The 27,724-nt window shown below is 38.6% G+C and overlaps 2 protein-coding genes across 6 annotated transcripts; both read left to right on the top strand.

Moving 5' to 3' along the window:
- Window positions 1-221: 221 nt before the first annotated feature.
- Window positions 222-27,724, top strand: LOC146479176 (protein SLC31A2-like). Of its 5 annotated transcripts, XM_085111444.1 has the most exons (5): window positions 222-368; window positions 23,615-23,666; window positions 23,747-23,816; window positions 24,864-25,005; window positions 26,431-27,724. In XM_085111444.1, exons 2-5 carry the CDS (start codon window positions 23,664-23,666, stop codon window positions 26,696-26,698), a joined length of 483 nt encoding a protein of 160 aa, XP_084967570.1. In that variant the 5' UTR covers window positions 222-368; window positions 23,615-23,663; the 3' UTR covers window positions 26,699-27,724. The 5 variants fall into 5 exon arrangements, with proteins under 5 accessions (XP_084967570.1, XP_084967569.1, XP_084967571.1 ...); XM_085111443.1 differs by lacking the exon at window positions 222-368 and having other exon boundaries at window positions 23,523-23,666; XM_085111445.1 differs by lacking the exons at window positions 222-368; window positions 23,615-23,666 and having other exon boundaries at window positions 23,673-23,816; window positions 24,864-24,963.
- Window positions 17,413-18,410, top strand: LOC146479177 (uncharacterized). Its single transcript, XM_085111440.1, has 3 exons — window positions 17,413-17,586; window positions 17,722-17,973; window positions 18,153-18,410. Exons 1-3 carry the CDS (start codon window positions 17,520-17,522, stop codon window positions 18,359-18,361), a joined length of 528 nt encoding a protein of 175 aa, XP_084967566.1. The 5' UTR covers window positions 17,413-17,519; the 3' UTR covers window positions 18,362-18,410.

Below are 27,724 nucleotides of genomic sequence, written 5' to 3'. Positions count from 1 at the left end.
CACCGCCATTCGTCTTTGTTTGAGTGCTGGTGAAAACCTGGGAAGAAGTAAGAAAGTTTTTTAGCGTTTCTTATAGAAAATTACGCCAGCATCAAGTGCTTCCGTTTCCCTCTAGCTGTTGGAGGCCTAAGTACAATTAACAGTTTGCTCTTTTGTTTGCTGAGAATGGGTAGCCTGTGGGTACATAAACTAAGCATGACGTGTCGACTGTTGAAATTTTGGTTCCCATTTCAGCGTTGCGAAATTTAATTAACGTAGTTGTTGAGAGCCATTTTGCTGTTCCTTGGTCTAAATTGACCTGTAACACAGTTGGGAGCGGCTGATATCTCCTTAATTTGGAAGATGACTGCGAAATGAAACAACAGACGGTGAGTGACAAGCTAAATTTGATTAATTCGCATGCTGTAGACGTTGTATACAATATGATAAAACGCTGTTTAAAATTAGTGACGAAGTGTGAGTAACACACTTTTAAGCAATCGAAAATCGTCCGTATAACAACGTGATTGATGGAAGTAATGAAACAAGGTGGAAAGAACTGTAGATCGATGTTCTAGAGAATCTTTATTTTGTCCAATCGTGTACTGAACTGATTATGGCGCATTACTTAACTTGCCTCAAAGGATAAAGCCAAACTGAGAAAAGAGACTAGGTCTTAATATATTTAAGCTAATTCTAAAATTACAGTTTAAAGTGTACTTTCAATGCATTTCTTCGTGAACAATTCATCCACCTACCAAACATCTCAAAATATTTCCACAATTTAAGGTGCTCAGTCCAGTGAAGGATTTGACTTCAATTAGGCTAGCTGTTTGGGGTGGACTTTTGCAACTGTTATGATCCGGAACACGATCAGAGTGTTTCAGCATTTTGTGGAGGCAAATGAGAGGCGCGGGTTTTAAGTGCTTTTTTTTTTTACTTTGGTTGCGACTATTAAACCACAACAGCTACTAAACTTTATGTCGACCGTAATAAGACAACAAACTTTGAGATAAGGCGCCGTTTACTTGAACGTAATCTGAGATGACTAAGTAGAATAAACAAAGCAAGAAACCAGCGAATTGGGGCCTCATATACGGGTAGAAGTTTACCTGAAGTAGCCTGTTCTAGCCGAGTCACAAAGTGGGGAGCAGCGCTAAGAAAATTGCGGTGCAAACCATCGCAATTTTCTCCACGCCGCTCCCCGCTATCTGAACGCTTGGATCAGGATAAGTTGAAGCGTGTCTGTTCGTCATGTCCCATTTCTAGGAATGCGCAAATGTTATATACCTTAATCTACAGATGAGACAAAGCCAAACGATCGAAATAAACATCTAGAACGACTACATTAATTCAATAACGAATGCAGGACTAGTTCTTTTTTAAATGATAATTACCTTTTGCCTTCAACAAATATGCCAAAATCGTCTGAGAAGAATATCATCACCTTTTGTTATGGTAACTATGGAAGAGTGAATAGAGTGAAGGGTCAACGGTAGTATGTCATTCGCAAGTAACTAGACTACTGCACGAAGAGTAATTTGGAAAATTTGATTTCCGGTTTTTTTTCTACCAGCAACAATTTTGAGTGCCTTTTAGGTTCAACGTCGCTTCGCTCATTTTGCTGATATAATCAATTCTTCTTGGTCATTTTTCTGTGTATCTAAAAAATGTTTTGCTGGGAGAGATATGATTTCCGGAATTTCAAGCTAAGTAACACAAAGAATACTCAAGAGGACTACAAAAAGCAAGCATAGGCCGAATTGTAAGGATTTTTCCGACTGGCAGGATTTTCTGTGAGCATTTGCCCAATTATCAAGTAGACGACATCAGTGCTTCCCAAGTCGGCTACGAATCAAATCTTGGCTAACAATTTAGAACTCAGACTGTAATGCGGGGCAAACACACAAAGTGTCAGTTTGTACTGTAGACGGCCAACCCTTCAAATTGCTAAAAAGTCACCGTTTTGAGCCACAAGGATGACAAACAGAACGACGGAGGAAAGTTCAGGTTATTGTGAACTTAAACGCTAATATTCCACGAAATGTTTCACCTTTAATAATACAATAATTCAGGATGCAAATGTGAAATCTCTTCCCTTGTACGGTTCGAAAACATGAGGTCAACGAAATCACTGTCTAGAAGTTGCAGACATTTATCGACAAGTTAAGTGCTTACGCAGGGCCGGGTCCTGAAGATTAGATGGCCAAAAACTATTCCCAACCAAGGGCTCTGACAGAGGACGAGTCAAAGTTGTAGAGAAGAGACAATCAAGAAGAGGAAATAGAAGTGGATTGAGCACACCCTTCGTAAACCTGAGGGTAGCATCACACGGACTGCCCTCAATATCGAATGGGAGGAGAGGGATGCCCAAAGTAGTCCTGGAGGCACAACACACTGAAGGAATTGCGAAGGAATTACCTGTTTTGGACTGAGGACCGGAAGATGGCAAATAATAGAGTTAGATGGAGAGCCCGATCGACGCTCTTGCTCCTGTAAAGAGTAAACATGTCTCAAGCTGAATTCCGGCCATGGCCTTACGTATCACAAAAAGTTCATTGTGAGACATGCGTTTTTCGCCTACTGAATTATTCATAACCGATCTGTCCTTCATAGAAAAAAAAGAATAAGTGTTTTTTTTTTGCGAAATTTGAGTTCTTGGAAAGTTTTAAATCCACGAGACAGCAATTGACAAATTTAACTAGGAATTAGTGGCAATAGTGGATTCACCTTTGTTGAAAACAAATTTCGGCGAACCTTAGCTTTTTGTTTATCAATAACCGCTATGCCAAGCAATTCAAGGTCCACAACTTTTTTCTGTCAATTATTGTCAATTTTATTATTAAAATTATTTGTATAACTTTAAAATGTAGGTTTACTCTGCGCGATGCAACTTCTTGTAAGAGCTTCATGAACAGTGTCCTAGAATAAAGACTGGAGACTTTAAATGTTTAAAGGAAACCTGTTTGTAAGAAGTTGACTCTTCGGACCCGAAGGAGCGGGTAAAATGCGAGAAAAACCAACAAATCCTGCAGAGAAACAGCGAAAAGCTTTTGCGTATAATCAAGTCTTGTTTCAACATTACAAACGTGATTTTGGGCAGAATAAACAAAGAAAATAAAGATGAACGCGTTAGTCTATACTGTCTTTATCGAAAATTTTGTTTGGCTAGGAATTTTAAAATGCCCTAGTTCTGAATTTGTAAAAATTGGCCAAATTTAATCAAACATTTGCCGAATTACAGCTTGACCAGAAACTCATAACTGTGTAACGCTTGCCTACAGCGTGCGAACATTCCGGCATTTGTGTCAACTTACAGTAGAAGACAAACTAAAGTGCGCTTCATTCTAATTTGCAAAGAGGAGATTTTCCCGTTTCCTAAAACAAATTTGACCTTGAAATGCTAATGTAAGACCCTGTAAACATTTGGGTGGCATTTGGAAATATATGCATTTTAAAAGGCAGTCGATTTGCAAAGTTATTATAACCAACAGAAAAACAATCGATTTATAAAATATGCTTACGCATACCTTTACAACTCTTGCTGAAAGGCATCGATTGTAAGTCTGATTTCATCCTAAAGAAATATTAAATTGGAAAATAGTCTTTGTGTTGACTTCTATCAGCGAGATTTCTACAAAAAGGCATTTTCAATTGCCACGGTTGAGAAACATGAAGCTTATGTATTCTTGTTGTCGTAACGCTCTGGCTCAACTTCCATTACTCTAGGGTAGCAAAGTGGACGGGTTTAGACATTTAAAGCTAAGAGTCGTAATGTATAGAATAAATCTTAGTGGAGTTTCGTTTGAGGAAGACCCATCAACTGCGTCGCCCCAAATTTATTCTGACTTAATACGAGTTATATATTTTCCGCAAAGCAAACCCTTTGCTAATTCTTAGCCATATACGATTTTAAAAAAACCCTGCATTTTTCTATCTTGTTTTTTACACTGCTAAATATCGTTCAAATCACTCTGGTACTAAAACAAAGCAAATATTGACTCGCTTAGTAAAAAAGTAAACCAAATAAAGTAAACTCTAATGCAAAATGGATTGAAAATCAATCAGAGGTTCATCACGGTCAGTTCGGTACACTGACTGAAGAAATGATACGCGATAGACTAGTTATTGGAATACTAGATAAAGGCAAAAAAGCTAGATCGAGTAGAGAGAAAGATTTGTCACTGGATAAAGCTCTTGACATGGGTAAATCAAGCGAAATAACTATAACAAACAGCTAAAGTCGTTGCAGTCTTGTGAAAAAGTTAGTAGTGAACAGCTACATCGACTCTGGTGGGTAACAAACGCAAACCTTAACCAAAGAAGAAACCTAGAAAGCCTCGAAACCAAAAGACGTCACCAAATCCTTCTGCCAGAATTTGGAAATGCAAGTTTTACTGTCAGTTGACATGCGAAGCGTACAGATTGTCCAATTGATGATCAGCAGTGTCGAAATTGGAAGAAAAATGAACCATTATTCTAAGGTGTGCCTGTAAGCCAAAGAAAAGGTTTATTTAGCAGAAGAGGTAGAAGTGTATGATTCAGAAGAATTTCTGTGAAAGAGAGAACAGATCACCGCGATCAAGGGGTGTGGAAAACAGTTGACGTCCAATATTACATTCGTAATGGAAGGAAAGTACACAGAGCAGCTCCCCTTGAGTAGCTCATATGTCAGTTGGACACTGGTGCTACTTGTAATGTGATCAGCTACAAAGATTTAAGTAACTTGTTACAGCATGGGAATCCGCCACTGAGAGAGTTTAATATCCAGTTAAAGCTGTTTGATGGCACCTTAATATAGCGTATCGGCGAGACCACCCTCACAGTTGACAGAATAGTCAAGTACAGATAGCTCCCGAAGAGTCCATACATGTCCCAGAGATCAGTAACCTGACCAAAGAATACACGTGTTCGAGGGTCTAGGGAATATAAGAGACACAGCCATTATCACTGACCCCAATGTCAAGCCAGTGTAGTATTCCCCGCGTCGCATACCGGTTGCCGCGAGAGACAAAGTCAAGGCCAAGCTTGATGACCTGGAAAGAAATGGAATTGTGGAAAAGGTCCTGGCACCAACTGAATGGATCAGCACTATGGTAGGTGGTGAACACCCAAAAAGATAAGAACTTGTCTTGTATTTTGATCCTAAGGATCTCAACAGCTATCCGTATAAATTATGAAATGCCCACCCTGGATGAGTTGCTGCCCAAGCTCAACAAAGCCATAGTGTTCAGTACGCTCAATACAAAAGATGGTTTTTATCAGGTTAGATTGGATGAAAGCAGCAGTCCTGAAAACACCTACTGGATTCCTTTTGGCCGCTATCCAAGTACCTGAGGTTACCATTTAGAATTAACTTAGGTCCGGAAGAATTCGAATCCAAATTACCCGTGTAACTTGGTGGAGTCTTCCCGGCATAACAATCATTAGAGATGACGTATTGGTGTTTGATGATGAAGAGAACGAAGCTGAGGCAAAAGTAAATTATGATGAGAATCTAGTTCGTCTACTAGAGCAAGCTTGCAAGGCCAATCTTCGCTTTAAAACAGCAGGAAAATGAACCGCAGAAAGTAACACTGGATTACGAATTAAGAATGAGTTAAAGCCAGACTCTGACAAGTTGAGCGCAATTCGGGAGATGCCGAAGTCGACATCGGAGAAAGAAGTGTTAAGTCTCTAAGGATTCGTGAATATATTTATCGACTTTTCTACCAAGGTTATCAGAAGTTGCTCAACCACAGAAAGAAATAACCGCGATGGAAGCAAAGTTCATCTGGTCCAAGCAACAAAAGTCAGTTTTCCAGGAGGTGCGAGAGCTAGTGATTCAATTGTTACGATCGGCAAGAGGAGGTTACAGTTCAGTGCGATGCAAGCGCGGAATATGGGCTAGGTGCGTTGGCTTTATTGCAGAATGGCCAACCGGTCGCTTTTGCCTCAAGAACTTTATCCCAGACTGAGAGACAGTACGTGCAGATAGACTAAGAGTGTCTAGTTCTTGCCTACTCCTGCGAAAGATTTAGTCAGTACCTTGCTGAGTCGTGAGGAAATAACAGTTGGCCAGACCACAAGCCCCTGCAGACGTTTTTGCAGAAGTCTATTCTCTCCGGTTAGGGCTTTAGTACTTCAACCTCGTGGTTAAATATAATCAGGGAGCACAGATGGTGGTAGTCTCCTGAAAGAAGACAGTAAGTGCCAGTGCAAGTTCGCGATTACTGAAATTACCATGATGAGATTTCTCTCCACATGGTCTTCTGTTCAAGAGTCAGAGAGTGATCATTCCCATTCCCGTTTGGGGATGCTTTCAAAGATGCATTCCGTTTCTTGTTTGAGAAAGGCGAAAGATCTTGTGTTCTGGCATGGAATGAGTGCGGAAATCAAAGCCTTTGTATTTATTATGCTCAATCTCTGCTGATTTTCAAGCTAAGAATGCGTATGAGCCAATTTCCACATTTTTCAATGGGAGATCACGCAGTGGTGAGAAAACTTGCTTCCCACCAATGTGGCTCGGGTTCGATTTTCCGACTTGTCGTCATATGTGGGTTCAGAGTTTGTTGTTGGTTCTCGTCCTTGCTCCGAGAGGTTTTTCTCCTGGTACTCGGGTTTTCCCCTCTCCTCAAAAACCAACATTTTCAAATTCCAATTCGATATGGATTATTGTCAAGCACTTTCTCATAATGCATGAGCCTCTGGCTCGGGAGATTACGCAAGCACTCCCCGTACCGTGATAATTGACATAAAACAAAAAATGCAGTCCCATAAGGTCTCAGACAAACTGTGTAGCAGAGTAGTCACGGATTTGTTCAATGTAAGCGGGAAGAATTATCTGACAAAAAAATAGACCTGAATGCAAAAATGGTTGACATTCTAATATTCGTTTCTCTGCATTCATTTTCTTTTCATATTTGAACTTTAGAACGGGACTAGTGTGGCTAATTTTAATCCCTACTAAAGAATATTAAAAACGTCAGCCCTTTTTACGTAGGGCCTATAGAAGAAAGCCTGAAAAAAGTTCAGCCTTGAACTGACGAGATTCGAACTCGTGACCTCTGCGATGCCGGTGCACCTGAGCAACTGAGCTATCAAGCCAACTGGAATCTGGTCACATTGTGAGTTATAACTAGCATTATCTTGAAATCAAAGTCATAGTGGAGATCTCTACATCATCCGTTATTCTTTCAAATTAAGGTATTTACCTAAACCGAGCCTTAGTTACATCAAGCCTGTAAACTTACTTTATTTGTTTGCTCTCATTTTTGAAACCACTCATTTTAAACAGACACAAAGAGAGAAAGAGCAAGTCCGTTTTCTCAAACGACAAAACTGTGACAGAAATGAAATGAAGGAAATTTTCGTTTCTAAAACTAAATTTTACTTCCGGTGTCATGGTTAGCTGAATAATTTCAGAGCAATCATTATATAACTGAAAGGTAGCCTTGAATCCTGTTACTGACTCAATTTCCTCCAGTGCAGTAGTATGGTCCGGGTCTTTTCAAAGGGCAAGGAAGACCTTAACTGCCTTTGTGAAAGACAGATTACGATATATTTTGGACATCGATTTAGGAGTAATCCAAAATATTTTTTTTCTGAAGGTTTTCAACACACCACAGTTTAGGAACTTACAGTGAAGCATATTACTAACCTTAGTAACACTTATTTGAAACAATTCGTTTCAGATGGGAACATATTTCCATGCTGTGGTTAAGAACTCAAAATTTATGCAAAGATTATTCAATTGGGTCAATTTGTACATACTGATGTCTGTTGTATGCGTGAAATAACTGTATGAGGAAAAGAATCAAATTATTTTATCCTCCATAATTCATTGTTGTGACATCTTAATGATCAGGTCTTTTCTTAACATACATGAAGTACCGCGAAGTTTTTAACTGGCTGCGCTATAATACCACTGAAGTGCTCTAAATTATTTTGCAAACGATGGTTGACACTGACAAACTAAAGAAACCATGCACCAAACAATGACAGCGGACGTTCTGGAGGCAAGTACTAATGTTAATGTTAGCCGAAGACAGGTTATCTAGAAATATTTGCCAAGTTACTGTTTGTTCTCCACTGTTTTGGTGTTTCTGAATATTTAACTTAATACTATACTGGAGCCTATGTTTTACGATTGCTCACATTTTCTCAACGAAAGAGAATTGAATTCTTTACTCCACAGAAACGGAGACAGACCTTCCCCTCACCCCCCAAAACAAGTCAATTGGAAGTTTTTAGTCAGAACCGTCCTGTTCAGTGCGGTCCGCGTGAAAATTGTGGTTGTGAGATATTTAATTCAAACAAAAAGTTTTGTTTGCTCGATTACAGTAACTGTCTCTGATTAGAAGTATGTCAATCATTTTATAAAGGAACGCGCTGTTCAAACCGGAAGCTCAGACAATGTTTGCATAAGAAGACCGCGTTTGTTGAAGTGTCTGCTAAAAATCGTCGTCAGTCTGATTTGTTAAAATGCAAATCTTTACTTGTTATTACTTCTCGATGAGTAAGGCCTTGTTTCAGTTAAAAGCGGAAAACTACTTGACCGTTTCGGTTACTGAACGGTGAACATTGAAAGACGGTGCCGTTGCAACAAAACGCTTTGCATCCTTTCACACCGGGCCTTCGGATGGTTGCACAAAAAAAAAAACTGGATCAGAAGACTAGCTTTTCTCGTTTTGAAGCTACAGTTGCAGCGTGAGCCAGCAAAAGGATTATGGCAAGTGGCTTAGGTGAAATTAAAGAGTTCAATGGCAACTTGAAACTGAGTTTAATTGAGTTAAAACGTTTTCTGTTTCCTTCAGTCCAGTAACTGGTTTACTAGTGAAAGTATAACTAGCATTATCTTGGAATCAGAGAAACAGTGAGGATCTCTGCATCACTCATTTTTCGTTTAAATTATGTTATTTACCTAAACCGACCTTTAGCCGGTTACATCAGGTCTGTAAACTAAGTTTCTTTCCAATCTTTCATTTTTTCAGAAACCACTCATTTTGAACAGTCACGACTAGTTAAGAACAAGTCTGTTTTCTTTTTTAAAAATATTGGAACTGAAATGAAATGAAGTAAATTTTCGCTTATGAAACTAGATTTTACCGCCTGTGTGATAATTAGCTGAATAATTTCAGAGCATCGTAGAAAGCACATACCGGTAGTAGTCCATTTTCAGTCCCTGATTTTTGCGATAAAAATTATCCAGACGAAAAGGTATTTAAGAGGAAGGGGCTCTTCATGTCTACTTTAATAGGGAGTTTAATAGATATAGGTGGCTTTTAATTCTGTTACTGACTCGATATACATTTTCGACATCGGAATGGGAGTAATCTGTAATCACGATTTTTCACAGAAGGTTTTGAACACACCACAGTTTGGGGAATAACAGTGAAGAATATTAGTAACCTTGGTAACATTTGTCTGCCACAATTCGTTTCATCTGAGAACATATTTCCGTGCTATGGTTAAGCACTCAATTTTATGCAAAGATTATTCAAGTGGGCAATTTGTACATATATATATACTGACTTCCGTCGTATGCTTGAAATAATATGAGTAAACCGAATCAAAATAACCTTCATCCGTAATTCGCTGTTGTGATACACTCTGTTTTTTTTATAAGAAGGTCTAATTTTGGAGCTGAGGCTGAACGTTCTTATATTTTTTTGCGACTTGAGGCTGAAAACGTTCTTAAGATGTTCTTAAACAGTACATGTTATACACTACATGTATTTCAGTAAATCAATGTGGACGTGACCAGGAAACCTATCAAAGTGATTATGACAAACTGATATGTGTCACCATTGTTAATGTTATAGTATTTTGGTTAATTTACATTTGTTACCTTGATTTTATATACAGATTAGCAAAATACTAAAAACGTTCATAATCGACTCTCAGCTGAGGAATGTTTTTAATACGTTGATAAAATTTCGGTTAATCTCAGCCTCGACGTTCTTATAAAAAAGGTTCTTATAAAAGAACAGAGTGTATCTTAATGATCAGTTCTTTTCTAAACATACTTTTTTAACTGGCTGCGCTAAAATACCACTGAAGGGCTCTAAATTATTTTGTATTATATTTTATTTATATTTTGCTCTAAATTATTTTGTATTATATTTCGTTGCAAACGATAGTTGACACTGACAAACTAAAGAAACCACTAAACAATGACAACGGACTTTCTGGAGACAAGTGTTAATGTTTATATTAGCCAAAGACAGGTTATCTAGAAATATTTGCCAAGTTACTGTTTGTTCTCCACTGTTTTGGTGCTTCTGAATATTTAACTTAATACTATACTGGAGCCTATGTTTTACGATTGCTCACATTTTCTCAACGAAAGAGAATTGAATTCTTTACTCCACAGAAACGGAGACAGACCTTCCCCTCACCCCCCAAAACAAGTCAATTGGAAGTTTTTAGTCAGAACCGTCCTGTTCAGTGCGGTCCGCGTGAAAATTGTGGTTGTGAGATATTTAATTCAAACAAAAAGTTTTGTTTGCTCGATTACAGTAACTGTCTCTGATTAGAAGTATGTCAATCATTTTATAAAGGAACGCGCTGTTCAAACCGGAAGCTCAGACAATGTTTGCATAAGAAGACCGCGTTTGTTGAAGTGTCTGCTAAAAATCGTCGTCAGTCTGATTTGTTAAAATGCAAATCTTTACTTGTTATTACTTCTCGATGAGTAAGGCCTTGTTTCAGTTAAAAGCGGAAAACTACTTGACCGTTTCGGTTACTGAACGGTGAACATTGAAAGACGGTGCCGTTGCAACAAAACGCTTTGCATCCTTTCACACCGGGCCTTCGGATGGTTGCACAAAAAAAAAAACTGGATCAGAAGACTAGCTTTTCTCGTTTTGAAGCTACAGTTGCAGCGTGAGCCAGCAAAAGGATTATGGCAAGTGGCTTAGGTGAAATTAAAGAGTTCAATGGCAACTTGAAACTGAGTTTAATTGAGTTAAAACGTTTTCTGTTTCCTTCAGTCCAGTAACTGGTTTACTAGTGAAAGTATAACTAGCATTATCTTGGAATCAGAGAAACAGTGAGGATCTCTGCATCACTCATTTTTCGTTTAAATTATGTTATTTACCTAAACCGACCTTTAGCCGGTTACATCAGGTCTGTAAACTAAGTTTCTTTCCAATCTTTCATTTTTTCAGAAACCACTCATTTTGAACAGTCACGACTAGTTAAGAACAAGTCTGTTTTCTTTTTTAAAAATATTGGAACTGAAATGAAATGAAGTAAATTTTCGCTTATGAAACTAGATTTTACCGCCTGTGTGATAATTAGCTGAATAATTTCAGAGCATCGTAGAAAGCACATACCGGTAGTAGTCCATTTTCAGTCCCTGATTTTTGCGATAAAAATTATCCAGACGAAAAGGTATTTAAGAGGAAGGGGCTCTTCATGTCTACTTTAATAGGGAGTTTAATAGATATAGGTGGCTTTTAATTCTGTTACTGACTCGATATACATTTTCGACATCGGAATGGGAGTAATCTGTAATCACGATTTTTCACAGAAGGTTTTGAACACACCACAGTTTGGGGAATAACAGTGAAGAATATTAGTAACCTTGGTAACATTTGTCTGCCACAATTCGTTTCATCTGAGAACATATTTCCGTGCTATGGTTAAGCACTCAATTTTATGCAAAGATTATTCAAGTGGGCAATTTGTACATATATATATACTGACTTCCGTCGTATGCTTGAAATAATATGAGTAAACCGAATCAAAATAACCTTCATCCGTAATTCGCTGTTGTGATACACTCTGTTTTTTTTATAAGAAGGTCTAATTTTGGAGCTGAGGCTGAACGTTCTTATATTTTTTTGCGACTTGAGGCTGAAAACGTTCTTAAGATGTTCTTAAACAGTACATGTTATACACTACATGTATTTCAGTAAATCAATGTGGACGTGACCAGGAAACCTATCAAAGTGATTATGACAAACTGATATGTGTCACCATTGTTAATGTTATAGTATTTTGGTTAATTTACATTTGTTACCTTGATTTTATATACAGATTAGCAAAATACTAAAAACGTTCATAATCGACTCTCAGCTGAGGAATGTTTTTAATACGTTGATAAAATTTCGGTTAATCTCAGCCTCGACGTTCTTATAAAAAAGGTTCTTATAAAAGAACAGAGTGTATCTTAATGATCAGTTCTTTTCTAAACATACTTTTTTAACTGGCTGCGCTAAAATACCACTGAAGGGCTCTAAATTATTTTGTATTATATTTTATTTATATTTTGCTCTAAATTATTTTGTATTATATTTCGTTGCAAACGATAGTTGACACTGACAAACTAAAGAAACCACCAAACAATGACAACGGACTTTCTGGAGACAAGTGTTAATGTTTATATTAGCCAAAGACAGGTTATTTGGAAATATTTGCTAAGTTATTGTTCGTCCTCCACTGTTTTGGTGCTTCTGAATATTTAACTTAATACTTTACTGGAGCCTATGGTTCGCGATTGCTCTCATTTTCTCAACGAAAAAAAATTGAATTCTTTACTTACTTAAACACCTACAGAGCTTTCCTCTCATTCCGCAAAAAGGTATTTGGAAGTTCTTAGCCAGAATCGTCCAGTTCAGTGCGGTGGATATGAAAATTGTGGTTGTGAGATGTTTAATTCCATCAAAAAGTTTTGTTTGCTCGTTTACAGTTAACGTTTCTCTGGTGAGAAGTATGTCAATCATTTTATAAAGGAAAGCAGTGTTTAAACAGGAAGTTCAGACAATGGGCACTAATGTTTGCATGAGAAGACACCGTCTGTTGAAAATTGTTGTCAGTCTGATCTGTTAAAATGCAAATTTTTCTATGTTATTACTTCTCGGTGAATCAGGTCTGGTTAAAGTTAAAAGGAAAACTGCTTTAGTGTCTCGGTTACTGTTCGGTGCACGTTACAAAACGGTGCCGTTTCGAGTAAAAAGGCTTTGCATTCTTTCTCACATTGATGGTCTCAGACAAAAAATTGGATCAGAAAGCTAGCTTTTCTGGTGTTCTAGCTACAGAACGTGAGCCAAAAAAAAAAAAAAAAAGGATCATGCCAATAGTACTTAGATGAAATTCATCCGGCATTTGCAACCAGTAGGATAAAGAGTTTTTTTTGTAATTTTGTTTTGTTTTCTTTTTTTTTTTGCAAAAAAACATAAAGAGACATAAAGTTTGATTTGACTTGCTGATTTTTGCAATAGCAAGCTAGTTCCCAATAGAGGAAGGATTCAAGAGGCGAGGGGTTCTCGTCGGTTTAGTAGTTTGATAAGCGGCTTGCCGGCTTTATCTTATGTAGATATGTTCCCTCTTTAAATCACTGTTATTGAGTATATAATGATGATCAGGCCTTGAAGTTAGAAAGGGCCAGGGAGGTTTTATCTGCCTTTGCGAAAGACAACATACGCGTTAGCTCTTATCGTGTGACTTTTGTATGGCGCTAATTCCGTTTAGCCCATTAGCGCTTTACAAAACTTAGTGCAATAAAGAATTGAAATCAGCCTATTCACAGAAAATTTTGCAATAAACGACATCTGAGCTACGAATGACTGTATCGATAACGTATTCAACCATTTTCAAAAGAACTACTCAACAATCCTTTTATCTCATTAATAAAAATCTTCGCGTCCACGCGCCGAGCAAAAGTGTAAAGAATTGAAAATTAAGTAACAGCGGACACTATGTGCCCAACTCCCTTGACAACAGCTATAGGTTGCAGGAAGATGCTACATATCAGATCAAATAATATAAAAGCAAGAAAGATTAAAGCAATGTTGCTGTCTAAGTAATGTCTAACCAGCACAAGACACAAGTAAGGGTAAGAACCTTTATGTTGTGTGATGTTTGATTCGTTTAAAGATTAATGCGGCTCATCTTCGACACCATCCCGATAAAATCGCTCTAAAACGCAGCGAAATTAGCTCTAAGAACGAGCAGAGCTGATAAATGTGTTTTATTTTGAAATATTTTAGAGATGTCTATCTCTACGATGTACAGCTTCAACTCTGAAATTTAACTTTTCTCCGACACCATGCTTGGGCTGTTATTAAACTGCACTCAGTCGTTAATTTGTCAAGAAAAAAATATCAGATACATTGTTCAAATAAGTTAGGCGAGCAAGACATAAGCGCGGAGCCACAATGTTATTGGGTTGTCTCTCTAGGCTCTAAAGGTCTAGAAGAATCTTGATAAACAATGTTTACATGTTGACTGGTTTGCGGAAATAAGAGTTCAAACCTTAAGAAGCTGAAAGCCTGTTGTCATAAAAGCTGTGGTTTGCCACTAAAAAGTCTGACTCTGTTCGTATATTCAAACCCTGTAGTTTTGCTAGCTAATGGTGTCACGTCGATTTCAAACCCGCGGTTAAGAAAATTTAAAAATGTTTTTAGGCTCAGAAAGGTAGAGTTTAAAAAGGAACCCTAGATCTTTTGCGAATTCACCCGAAAATAATTCAATGTCGGCGCTAGAGTTGAGACAACCTTAGTTGACGACCATTAGAAACGAAGTCAATAAAACTGACCAAAAAGACGAAAAACTAAGACAGCGAGTAAAACGAAAGCCAGGGCTTGAGAACGTAAAACTCTTAGAACAACAGTGTAGTATAGTTCTGGCTTACGAACACCTCAACAAAGTCAGTTTAATCATGTTGGAACAATAATTGTGACTAATACGTGCAGTAGTCCCTTTCTGTTGGACAAACTTTCAACTGCAAATTATCGCTCAAAATGCCTCTCTTTCGAGAGGATGTTATTTACTTGAAGCTGAAGAACAACAAGTATACGATGAAGACGTCTATTCCAGCTTCTACGATTTTGTTCAAACTTGGTTGAAGTAAACAGATATTATATTTTCAAAGTAGAGGTTATGAAATGTGATTTATGGGACCCTTGGCAACAATTTTCTACCCAACAACCAAGCGATCCAAAACGAGAAGTTTATAAAAATTAGAATTTGAAATTCAATCGTGAATCGATCGTGCAAGACATGTATTTCTTTTCCGTTAGTACGCTTAGCTTTTGGTGAGGAGGCAAAATGTTCTACCCTTTCGAACAGAAAGTCTCAGTGTAGTGAGAGGCCATTTTATAGGAAATGTAACCTTTTCAATCTAATGTAAACGTAATCTTAAAGTAAGTACAAGCTTTCTTTAACGAAGTCTAGGAAATTTATCACTGATTCAAGGATCTAACATTAACTAAAATGTAAATAAATTGGTGGAGACAGATTGATCAAAGGATGGATGTGAAGGGCATAGAGGAAAAAACAACAATAGAGATACGTAAACAAAGTGTGGCGGGGAGTTTTTTGCGTCTCAGTTGTTGACAAGGTTTATACAGTGAAATAGCTCCTTTTAATTAGAAAAACAAAACTTTTTTTTAACGGCAAAGGCATCTATGTACGTTATGCTCTTTTAACAATTAAGGCCACTACAATTTATGTGTGCTTTACGTGTACGGTGTTTTTATAGCTGATAAGTTGCAGGTTTCTTAAAAAATAAATTCGCTTAAATAATTATTATACTGGTTTATATATGCTTAGATCGTTCTTCAGTACAGTCTAAATTTGTGAGAAAAAATCAAGTTTAATTGCTGCAATGAAACAAAAAAGGAAAAGCACACTTGACGATGGCATCCGCTAATTTTATTTACGTAATGACAAAGGGCGAAACTTTTACTCGCTTATATTTTTTTATTAATTTTCTTTAAATTTCCAAAACGTTCGATTGCAGTGATGAAAAATCATCACTTTCGGAGAAATTTCTTTGAGTTTATTAGTCGTTGAAAAAGAAAGTTCCGAAATCTACTTTCCTTAATGGAATAGTAATAGCGGGAATTTTTTTTTTTTTTTTTTTTTTTTGTAAATAAAACAGATATAACGCGCACGATTTCATGAATACATTTTCATCAAGGTGAGCGACGAGATGCTAACAAGGATATCAGTAACTTTTTTCTTTTTTTGTGCACTCAGATTATATTTTTTTTCTTAGGGCGGTTTTTGGGACATATTTCTTAGATTCCAAAATCAGACTAGCTCGAAAAATTAAAAATATTCTTCTTCTAAACTATTTATAAGAATTCGATTCTTTTATGCAACAGGTACAAAGGAGATTTTTAAGGGTATTCCTTTCTCAGAATACACAGAGTATGTCCCCCAAAAAACGCGCCATTAGTAATCATGCATCCCAAATTTACGATATGCTAAGTAAGAAGGCGTTAATACTCAGTCCTTAGACATTTTTCATTTGACATAGGCCGCAAACACACCGTATTTTTTGGTTTTCAAAAACTCTACCGAGTTCCAGAAAACTTGGAGTTGTCTTAATTTATTTTATCGTAACATAAGCACAAGATTTTTCACTGAAGTCTGGGATAAATACCACTGCTGACTCTACCATTAAGTAAAAAAGTAAATAAATAATGGCGACGTTGCGAAGGGCATAGCAGAAAGAAAAAAAAAGACAAACGAGATATGTAAACAAAGTGTGGCGAGGAGTTTTTCGTGTCTCAGTTAATTGTTAGTAACGTTCATACCAATGCTTACAAATCAAACATTTACTTTGATAAGTACACACAGACGCCTGTGTACGTTGTTCTCTTTTACCCATAAAGGCCACTATAATTTATGTATACTACGTACGTGCACCGACTGTGTATGGTTCGTTAGGTGCGGGTTTCTTAAAAAAAGTACTCCGAAAAGAAATGTTTGGCCCTTGAAATTTTTATTAACCTTCTTTTAAAGATCGAAAATGTGAAGGTGAGCACACTTAATAAATTCGGTACTGAAAGGCTGCACCGTTTTCATCACAGGGCTTCCTCGCCACTTACTCATTAGTTTTCCTTTTGTCTTCTTAGTTTGTTTAATTTGTGTGTGGTGAAAATTAAAATTAAAATAAAATAAAAGAGGTATCCCAAAGAAACTCGACCTCTCATTTCGTAATTGAAGCGTGTCAACTCCTTGAGGCATTTACATTAAAATTCTTCTCAGACGGATATCGAGAAAAACAAGTCTTTAATTAAAACCAAGTTGAGACTCATGGAAGTAATTTTTCAGACTTTGTTCAGTATTGTTTAGTCTTGGTTTCATATTATTATTTCATATGTTAGATGTTCAAATTCCTTTCTACCTTAAGTACCAGAGGTTATAACTGCCGATGCAGTTATTTTGCTCTCTAAGGTAACCAGATCCAAACAAACTCCTCGCACTTTATTCGTTTACTTTGATTGATCGATGGCTTCACTAAATGGACGCTTTTACGACACGTTGAAATTACCATAAACATGACCTTGGTAGGAAGGCAAAATAACAAAAGTAGAAACTAACCACGTCTTCCCTTTCTGTCTTGCGTCATTGGTTTACACGAAGTTTTTCAGGTTATCAAATAATCTCAATATTTATAGCTGTTCAAAAATAGCTACTAGTCATCCTTCCGATTGCTATAAATTGCTTCGAATCGAGCTCTTTGATTCACCATTCTTTTTGGTTTCAAGAAAAGACACACTGTTGCCTTGATTGAAAGTCTGTTCTACTGAGGAAAAACGATGGTGCGCCTCGAAGCTCAGTTGGCCGCAATCATTCTGGGTCTAATTCTCTTTTCCGCGACTGTCGGTACGTCTCTACTTGTCGAAGCCGATTTCTGACCTAACTACTGACTAATTAAATATGTATATGGCAGACTACAACTTTAATACCAATCACCCTTTCCACTGCACTGTGTACATAGAAATTTACATTTTTTCGCAGATGCCAAAACTGAAGAATCTTTGACATTAAAGATCTTCGATCCAGACTTTCGACAATCAGATAAACAGTTGATGGCTCTGTTAAAGCAAGCAGACCTCAAGAGCCATGGCTATAGAAAGGAGGTCACCGCAAAGCTGGTGAGCGAACCTGGCATCGACAAACCAGTTTACCAGAAATCGTACTTCTACTACAAGATCGTGAATTGTTCACTCCTGCAAGACATTACCAAGGAATTACGGACTTTGCTGCCAGGTGAGCACGCGATCCGTTTATCTAGGGATGAAATATACCAAATCTTTCTCATAATTAAACCAATCGTCAAAACCTCAAGAAAAAAGAAAAGAAAACTAGTAAAAATCAGTTAACTGGTATATGCCCTTGGTCAGTATTATCATATTGATTTTTGACGGATATTTTCGACGTTTTTTCAGGTGCCATTGGAGTAAAATTGGTTACGAAGTCAAACAACGAGTTTAAAGCCAGAAATGTGACCAGCATGAACCAGTGCAAGGTGGGACTGGAGGTTCATTTTAAGGAAGCTGAGGGCTACCGCAATGGTAAAAATACAACTCGCCTTCGTCGTCAGCGTCGCTCCGGCGCTTGGTGCTTTATCTGCATCAACTGTGAGGCTAAAGCCTAAGTAAAGTGGAGCAAATCTGTAGCTTCAATAAATGCTGATTTCAAATATACCTGTTGTGTACAAGTTTGTTTTTTTTTACGAACACTGAGCACCACATCCACATAATATATTTCGCGTTATCAAAATATAGATCTGATCAATTAATCAGTTTTCGGAACTGTCTCGCAATTCGGGTGCCATGTAGGTCAAAAGTGAATGCGGAAAGTAAAGTCTGCCTCTTCAAAAATGCAAAACTAGAAGATTTTGTATAGTGGCAGGCATCTCTCTGTCCTCCATTTAAGAAAGGACTGTTTTGGAACTTTTGTATAAAGTGTATTTTATGAGCGCGTGCCGCTAAAAAGCGACCGGTGGCTTCTGGCTCAAAATCAATTCTTCTGATTTTACTAGCACAAGTCATAACCGTTTGCCAAACTGCCGCTAGCAGCGGTTCCCGTTACACGCGACTTCACCTCTTGCCTTCAAAAGCCATCGATTAAAGCTACGTTTTTGTGGAAGTCAATCAAAGGAAAGCAGTTGAAAATGTGAGATTTCAAGGCAATAGAGCCTAAACATTGACAATTTTACTAGCTAAGAGAATGTCAACTTTATTAAAATTTATTCACGAGCCACTTCAAGACAGAGGATGCCGTAGTTTTGGATTAAAAATTTTCAATCTCACGGCACTTGATAATTGTATTAAGAAAGCGGCACTTTTGGTACAGTTTCGTCATCTGTCAGCGAGTAAAATTGTCAATTTTTTGGCTGTTGTCTTGAAACCTTATTAGAATTTCAAATAATTTCAACTGTTTTACGTTTTTCTTTGATTGACGTCTTCCAATAAATCTTTCTTGACGTCTCCGTCTTTCAGTCAGTGAGTTATTTGTGTCTGACAAATCGTAGTTTTGAACTGAGGCTTTCAGTCCAGCAAATACAAAAGATGACGTCTCTTAATTCTTCTTTTACGCCAGTATACCTCCCTGAAATTTTGGCTTCTTAAACTTGTGAGACGAAAAGGCAACAAATGAAATTTTAAGATCTTCTTCCTCTTACTCTGAACTTCGGTATTGAGCCTCGAATATCTCTCCACACAAACGAAAAACGAATATTACCAAATTGATGTGTCATACGTCATCAGCAGCCAATCACACGCACGTAAAGACCAAGTCATCTTCAACCAACGAACTGCAGTCCCCAATACCCACCAACAGCCCCATCAACATATTTCCCGATACTACCCTACGACCCTAGTTTGGCGAAATCGAGAGTTTTTCTGGTATACGAACTGTGTATTGCCACTGTAGCTAGGTACTATACTTTTACGCGGGGACTACAACGGGATGTCTCCTCGGGTTTTCGGCCCTGGGCCAGACTGGGCCAAAACCCTGCGGGGGCAATAACGCCGGGTGAAAGCTTATCTCCTGAAAGTTGCTCAGGGTGTAACTGTACATTACGTAAGTACATCAAGAGCATCGCAGAGGTCATGGGTTCGAATCCCGTTCAAGCCTGAATTTTTTTTCAGGCTTTCTTTTCGCAACTGCTTAAGTTGCGTAGTAACTGCGAGGATCTTTCTTCTATTTGATCTTTCATCCGCAGTTCAAAATATATGTTTCATATATTTACATTTATTTATTCATCCTTCACGGGTATATTACAAAAATATGTTACGAACTCACAATATGACCAGCTCCCAGTTGGCTTGATAGCTCAGTTGGTAGAGCACTGCACCGGCATCGCAGAGGTCATGGGTTCGCGGAATCCCGTTCAAGCCATTTGTGAATTTTTTCAGGCTTTCTTTTCGCAACTGCTTCAGTTGCGTAGTAACTGCGAGGATCTTTCTTCTATTTGATCTTTCATCCGCAGTTCAAAAGATATGTTTCATATATTTACATTTATACATTCAGTACTGTTTGCGCAAAAATAACAAGGGTAACTTTTGCAGTTCATGCAAATAGAACGAGTGGAGACGTGATTCGAGTGTTAATCCCGTTAATGCCAGAGAAATCCCTCAACTAGACAGCACCACAGCCAGAATCACAAATTCCGAGTTTGGAACTTGTTAAAGAAAACGTCACGATCAAACCGGCTGAAGAGTTGGTGTGCACATACCAGCATGAAAATAAATCGACTATATTTAACGAGGGTGCCTGTATTGCGTCCTCTGATCCTGATATACATCAACCTGCGTCAAAGCCGTTTCCGTTGGGATTTCAGTTGTGTGTTTTTCGCGTTTTTGACCGCACGGAAACGCACAAAGCCCCAAAGGAAATGTTTGCTGCGCAGGCTATATTTGGAAATGTTCGGTCGCTTTCACCAATGACGCGAGGGGAAAACAGGAATACCCGAGAACGACTGACCAACAACAAACAAGAACACAAGGTCGACAGCAATTCTTATATGTGCAAAATACATGTAATAAGCAAAAACGTATGGCCAACATAGCGGCGGAAAAATAGTGCGTTTGGGCCCTTGCCGCAGTGGCAACCAAACTTCTCATGGTGCCTTTTGAGGGATGATGCCGGAAAGCTAATTAAAATATACCGGTACCACTGGAACGATACAAAGCAAAGTGACGGCCCGAAGATAATTGTAGATTAAGTTTTCGCCGCTAATATAAGTCTATTATCACTCTTTTATATGGACTTCAAGTTAAGGTGGGGCTCTACCTGAATTTGAGTAAAATTTGAAGAGGTTTTAAGAATGGATAGAAGAAAGAAAATGATTTTTGGAACACTAAAGTAAACAATTTACTTCTTTCGTCTCACGAAGTCTTGTAACGTTATTCTGCGTAAATAATCGATGATCAATCCTCTCCACTTTCAATGGCTTTCACTGGCTTTTATTCAGAAATATTAAACAGTAATCACGGAAAAAAGTCCTTATTCATTTCAATTGTCCAAAGTGTCATTGATATAAAATAGAGTGATGTCCCAGAAAGCCAAACAAAAAGAAAGAAAAGAAAAGAAAAAACGAGCAACGTTCGAAAATTACTAGAGAGAGACCATCGCAGCTGAACAAATTTAGGCTTTAACGGAAATCTACGATAAACAGTGCAGTGCTCAACTAAGATATCAAGCCCGGGCAGCGTTAACTGCTTAGCTAATTAGTTCATCTCACCCTCTGGGGAATACGGACAGAAACGTTACTGACTGGGAGCTGGTCATGTAGTCGTGGATTTTGTGATATACGCCCAGAGAGGAATAGATGGAAGAGTGAAATATATGAACTGTTTCATATATTGGAAACCGCAGTTTAAATATATAAATATTATATATTTCACTTCCAGTGTTCAAATATTATTAACAGTAGACAGAAGGTTGCATTGTGGTCATAAAATTATTTCACAGTCAGTTCAAGGATGATTAGTGATAAGGCAAAACGGGGTTCTGTAAGCGCTCAAAATAAACTGTATACAATGCTAGCCGGCAAAAGGAAAAATTGAAGAATCCAATTGAAGAATCCATAAGGCAAAACTGGAGCAGTAACCTGGCCATACTACACAGTATAACTGAGACGAAAATAACAGACCACACAAAAATTGATTTTCTCCAAAAAGGCGAAATTGATTCGCTCTTCACCGTAAGTAAATTACTATACGAAATACACAGCTTTAAAGGTCTTAAAGTTTATTGCATATAACTTAGAGGAAAATAATAGACCACACAAAAATTGATTTCCTCTGAAATTGACGAAATTTAATCGCTTTTTTACTTTAAGTTAATAATACGGGGAACAGTAAACAAAACATGCCTGTTTGTTAGTTTCGTACGAGTTAAACTAGTGCGTCTAGTGGATTACGCGTGTGATCTGATATGATAGGATCTGCATTTCTTGAACGTTCTGTAGGGCTTTAAAAGAATTTAATCCTCCCGGATCCAATATCGACGCATATCTCACGAGACTAGTTCATTGTCTTTTTGAACAAAGCTGTCAAGCAAACAACGTAGTTATATTGAATTCTCGCCAGATCATCTAAGTTATAAATGCTTGACGCAATATCACGAAATGGTTTGTCCATTAAATTATCTATTTGTCAATGGCAGGGTACTGAGAAGTGCTGGAAGCGATAAGGGAAGCGTGGGGGAAGGGGGGGGGGGGGAGGTGGGGAGAGAGAGGGTAACGGCTAGTGGTTTGTTACTTTTCGATTTTAGTAGAACTTCACGATGACCTTTTGCTCAGCTCCACCAGAACTGATTTATCGGTGGACAATATTTTTGCGGGGAACGATTTTTGCGTAATTTTACTCGTTTTGGCAAAATCGCAAAAAAAAATTTGATACATATTGATATAAATGTGCAAATGGGATTTTTGTAGCCACAAGGTCACGTCAGTTGATTTATCACATATCAACACTTGTCAAAAAAAATCAACAACTTCAATTTATTTACTTTATTCCACTTTCCTGATTATAATTCTTTGCAAGCCTGAAATGCCATCACATTTCGACAATCTAAATACATTGTCAAGCGCGTAAGCGAAGAATAACAACACTGTGAGCTGGCTGGGTTTGGGAACGCTAATAAATAGTGAAACAAAATGTGGTTAGGCTAGATGCGGGTTAGAACAAACAAGAGTCGGACTAGTGATTTTAAGGAAACGGTGCTGTAATTGAATACGTTTTATCTAGATTTAGAACAGGACACGAAAGAGGGATCGTAGTTAAGGGGGGGGGGGAGGGGGGCACTCCGATGTCTAAAGATTGGGTGAAATGACCCCAGAATCCCGTTTTACTGCCGTAGCTAAGATCATTTTAGCTAATACACAGCACCATTTTTTTTCTTACTTTTAGTAGTCTCCTGGGGGGGGGGGGGTTGACTCCCATGTAAAAGTGACGGGAGTGATGGTTGGAGTTTGAAATTGGGGGCGTGATTTGAACAGTTTTTTTACCGCTAAGAGGTGCCAAATCAGTTGACTGTCATTTATTCTTGTCATATTTTTTGGCTCAATACGCTAAAAGGTACCACCATACTTCTAACGGAAGTCAATTTGGATTTTAGCACACTAAGGGGTATCAAACCACGAAATGTAACCCACAAAATGGTGCGACGATAACCCCCGTCACTTCTATATGAGAGTTACCCCCCCCCCCCCTCCCCCGCGATATTCCCTTGTCCTTTTTGTTCTTAAAACTCTAACACTTGAGAACGTGTCAAGTCCGGGAACATCCAGGACTGCATCATATCAAGGCCGCTTCCGTTGTATTCAAACACATTGCGGGTATGGGTTGAGGTCACGCAAATGTGAAAAGTGTTGCATAAATCTTTTTTTTTTTTTCAGTTCGCGTTTATTTACCAGCTGGAAAGGAAATGATCTGACAGCAATCACAATGGTAAGAAGAGTCTCACATTGCGTTGCGTTTTGTAAACTGGCTTCAGTGTGCTTAGATTAGTCTCGGTTTCCATGTTACAGATGCATTTCTCAACCGCTTTCAACCATATCATACTACTATTTCGAGAATGGAAAGTGACATCAATAAGAGGTAAGTTCTGACCTCAGAAAGCATTGTTAGATGCCTTGATAAACTCAGTCGAAAAATGAATGTTTGCTTTTTGGCTTGTCCTACGTAACATGTAACAAGAGCTTCACTAGGCCACCGCCTCCTCGGCCTCAGGTAGCTTCACTGGAACCGGTTCTTCCCTTGCATTCGTGCTATAAAATTCCAAAGAACTCTATCGGGATTCTATGTTGATAAACTCAGCACGAACCTGAGCAACTTTACTATTCCGCAAAGCTGCCGTAATGCTACCGTATTGCTGTGCTTTTTAAGTAACTTTACGGCGTGTCTGAAAGTTTAATCAATTTGCTATTTCGTGCTGTGAAACTGCTGATAAAAAGAGGTCAAAGTGTCTAGACTGTTGGTTTAGAAACCGAAACGGTCCACGAATACCAAAGGGAAACGACTGAGTAAACTTGCTGTCTGATGTGAAAAGTGTGTATCAACACGACTTTGTTAAGATTCTTTGCTACATTTCGGAAGTTACCATACTGAGTAATCCATGCTGATGCAGCCCTGATCCACACATGCATTTCTACTGTGACGCCATAGACTAACCCTATTTTTCCGTGGGATCCGAGTTCGAGACTTCACTTGTACGCTCCGATCAAACTCCCGCCATCTTGGTTTATAAGGGCGACCGCAACCTGGGGAGAGTGCCTAAACTGCCGAGGGGAGCCTAGTCGTTGATGGAGGAGGAAGAGCCAGGAAATTCTGGTGGGGGAAAGGGGAGTACGGGGGGAGACTCACCAAGGCTTTGTACGGGGAAGTTCAGAAATCCAGCCCTGGATTTTTTAACTAGACAATTCATCGAAAGGCTTACTTTTACTTGTTAAAGGATTATAAACGTTTTCGCTGCACCAAAAAAATTCCCATGACTTCATTGCATTGCCCTTAGTTCTGTAAATTGGGTGGAATAGCTTGACGGATTCTGGTCCAAACTATAGAATGTTTCCGTGTTTCAAACCTTCTTTTTAATCACATTAAATAACATATGTTAAGAGAATAAAATCCCATTTTAATTTTTTTCAGATGCCAGTGGATCATTTGTGTCTGTTCTTGCAATGGCAGTTCTGTTCGAGTGCATTAAAGCACTTCACGTGACGTCACGATTACACACGGAAATGTGCAAGTGGGAAGATCTTTTATCCAGGAAAATATGTCATCTCCTAGGGTAAAATACATGATTCAGTTACTGAATTTATTCGAATGTTAAAATATTTCGCCCAGTTTAACAAACTTTACAAAGACTTCTTTAGCAGGAGCAGACATTTTCTCCGAAAGGTGAACGTGGGAAAGGAAATGTTAGCCTGCTTGGCAAGCGCTAGAAAAAGGAAGGAAGAAGGAAGTACGGGCACGCGCGCGACGCACGAGGGGAGCGTCTCGCGCACTCCCGATTCTCCCTCTCCCTTCTCCTTTCTAACGCCTTCCACGCAAGAAACACTTGTAAAGTTCAAAGCCAGGTTATTTGCCTCTTCAGTAACAAATTAGCGATGAAGCAAATGCTTCTTTCTCTTCCGCTGGGAAATTTGAAAAGAAACGAAACGAGTTCTCGCCATTTCAATTTGTCCTTTGCCAATACAACCACAGTCTTCCTAAATGTCAAATTCCTCTCATTCTTTAGCTGCAGTGCTTTCTCGGGTGATGAAAACAACAACTGTACTACAAAGACTGATGATAGTATTACTGTGTTCATAGGCTTTTTTTATAATTAAGATGTTCGTCATGTTCGAGCATGCCGTTGAAATTAAACCGGTGGGAATTTACTATGGACCCATGAGCGAAGCAAGCACGCTGGCGCGGATGCATCCCCTGTGTTTATAAACGGAAGTTTATTTACTAATGAAGATGTAACTTCCTCAGCGCCCTTCCTCCTCTCTGATGCAGATGACAGAGGAAGAAGAGGTTCTAGAAATGACTCACTTGTGTGACATATCACGCGTTAAAACATGAGCAAACGGATTTGAATAGTTTCACTCGTTGTCAGCCCCGGGAGGAGGGAGGATGATCGGACCGAAGATTCAACCCCTTACCCTTTCACGTACCAGTCACCCTGAAGTTTCTGGAGTGGGGATTGTACCCCCTCCACATTCATTAAACGAAATATCGTATTCCTTTGTTATATCATGAAAGAGCCTTCTCGGTTCACACATCAGTTTCTAAGGCCCTTTGAAATACTAAAATTGTTAATTTTGTTACCCTTTATATGAGGGTGAAAAAGGCATCCCTTTCGGAACTGAAGGAGCCTCCCCTTTAATCTGTAGCTCACTATTATAAAAGGATTTTTAATTTATTTTTTATTTTACTTTGACAGCTTTATTATTATTTTCTTTATTAACATGACCCCGATGAATGTCACTTCCGTGAAAAGGGCTCCCTGTATTAGGATTATCATCATCATCATCATCATCATCATCATCATCATCATCATCATCATCATCATCATCATCATCATCATTATTATTATTATATGGAGTACCGCCTCTCTCTCCCCCCGGGATTCGTCGTCCGAACTGCGGGTCACTATTTAAGAACAGTCATAACCTAGAAATTGAGAAGCAATCATGTAGCTAATCCGTGCACTTACTTTTCTTTCCAGACCAGATATTGTCAAGCAGGCTTCAAAGGCGTGTCTGTTTGTAACGGAACTCTGTCTCGCTTATTTACTGATGTTGATTGTTATGACTTACAACATGTGGTTCTTTGTGACTGTTGTGATTGGTCACGGTCTGGGTTATTATCTGATCACTCCGCTCATTGGCTCGTACAGTGAGAGCGAGAAGACTGGTGACTACCACGCCATTTCAGAGGACTCTCCACTGACGAGACGAAAACGCCAACCATTGGTGGAAAAAGCAGACGTATAACAATGAAATGCCCCTGACGACTCCACTTAGCGTAGCTAAACATTATCACATTCAGTACATGACGATCGGTTAAGAGGGTTTCTGTTCGTTTCAGTCAGTCCATTTTTATGTTCATTTTAATCGAGATTGCTGGATTTCAAGTAGACTGTTTGTAGTCCCCTTTCTCCCTTGGATTACACCACCCGAGCGTGTGCTTTCCATTTACTAGAATTGGCAGGCCAAACCGACCAGCCTGTAACTCGAACGCGTCATTTTGAAGAGATGGTGTTGCAAAATCTTGAAAATTAATCACTACGAAAACGGTACGCGCCATTTTGAAGGAATTCGAAGGACTAACATGAACTGCATGACCTTTCCTTCAAATTGGTAAATTCAGTTTATATCGCGGAGATTCCGCAAATTTAGACATCATACTTCTTACTTCCGGTGGACTTGCTAGCCTGGGACTGAGCTGGAGGCCTAGCTCTAGCTATCATGCCAGAAAGCTTAGGTGGAGGTGTGATTTTTGGAAGAAACGTGTTCGAAACGAACGATCGAACTTGGAGAAACCGTTTTGGTTTCAACTTTGTTAACGTTGCTTAAACTTAAATTCCTCGACAATAGCTTACGAACTGGCTGGTCTGACCGGACAGTTCTGACAAATGGAAAGCGCTCTAAGTTTTCTCTTCCCGTCATTTTTTCAAGCCACAAGAGACAATTCGAGAGAGAAAAAGGCGCAAGCAGTCTAGGTTCCAGGCTAGTAACTGGAAGGCTCAATCCGCGGTTTTTACAATCTAAATGGCAACGTCTTAAGGTCATCTTTGACTATATAATCACCCCTTCATTCGCTACAAAATGCTTTTGCAGAGAATTACTGGAAAGGAATGTAGATTAGCTTTTATTTGAGTGGTGATTTCACTGATAACGTCATCCACAGCCCGAAGGCTCTAAAAGCTGTAGAAGTTACACTAGCCTATTTTATCTTCAAGATACAGCATTCAGATATTGTCGTCTGTAAATAAATTATTTTCTTTTACCTATATTCAA

Source organism: Pavona decussata, unplaced genomic scaffold (genome assembly GCF_977016875.1).
Source record: "Pavona decussata unplaced genomic scaffold, jaPavDecu1.1 SCAFFOLD_61, whole genome shotgun sequence".
NCBI classification, from domain to species: Eukaryota; Metazoa; Cnidaria; class Anthozoa; order Scleractinia; family Agariciidae; genus Pavona; species Pavona decussata.
This window is presented reverse-complemented; position numbering and strand designations above follow the sequence as displayed.

Bases quoted from the DNA above. Each gene is read 5' to 3' on its own strand.
- LOC146479176 (XM_085111442.1), top strand. From the start codon at position 23,738: ATGTTACAGATGCATTTCTCAACCGCTTTCAACCATATCATACTACTA. The intron at 23,817-24,863 runs GTAAGTTCTGAC...AATTTTTTTCAG, and splicing joins GAAAGTGACATCAATAAGAG to ATGCCAGTGGATCATTTGTG. The intron at 25,006-26,430 runs GTAAAATACATG...TTTTCTTTCCAG, and splicing joins AAAATATGTCATCTCCTAGG to ACCAGATATTGTCAAGCAGG.
- LOC146479177 (XM_085111440.1), top strand. From the start codon at position 17,520: ATGGTGCGCCTCGAAGCTCAGTTGGCCGCAATCATTCTGGGTCTAATT. The intron at 17,587-17,721 runs GTACGTCTCTAC...ATTTTTTCGCAG, and splicing joins TCTCTTTTCCGCGACTGTCG to ATGCCAAAACTGAAGAATCT. The intron at 17,974-18,152 runs GTGAGCACGCGA...ACGTTTTTTCAG, and splicing joins ATTACGGACTTTGCTGCCAG to GTGCCATTGGAGTAAAATTG.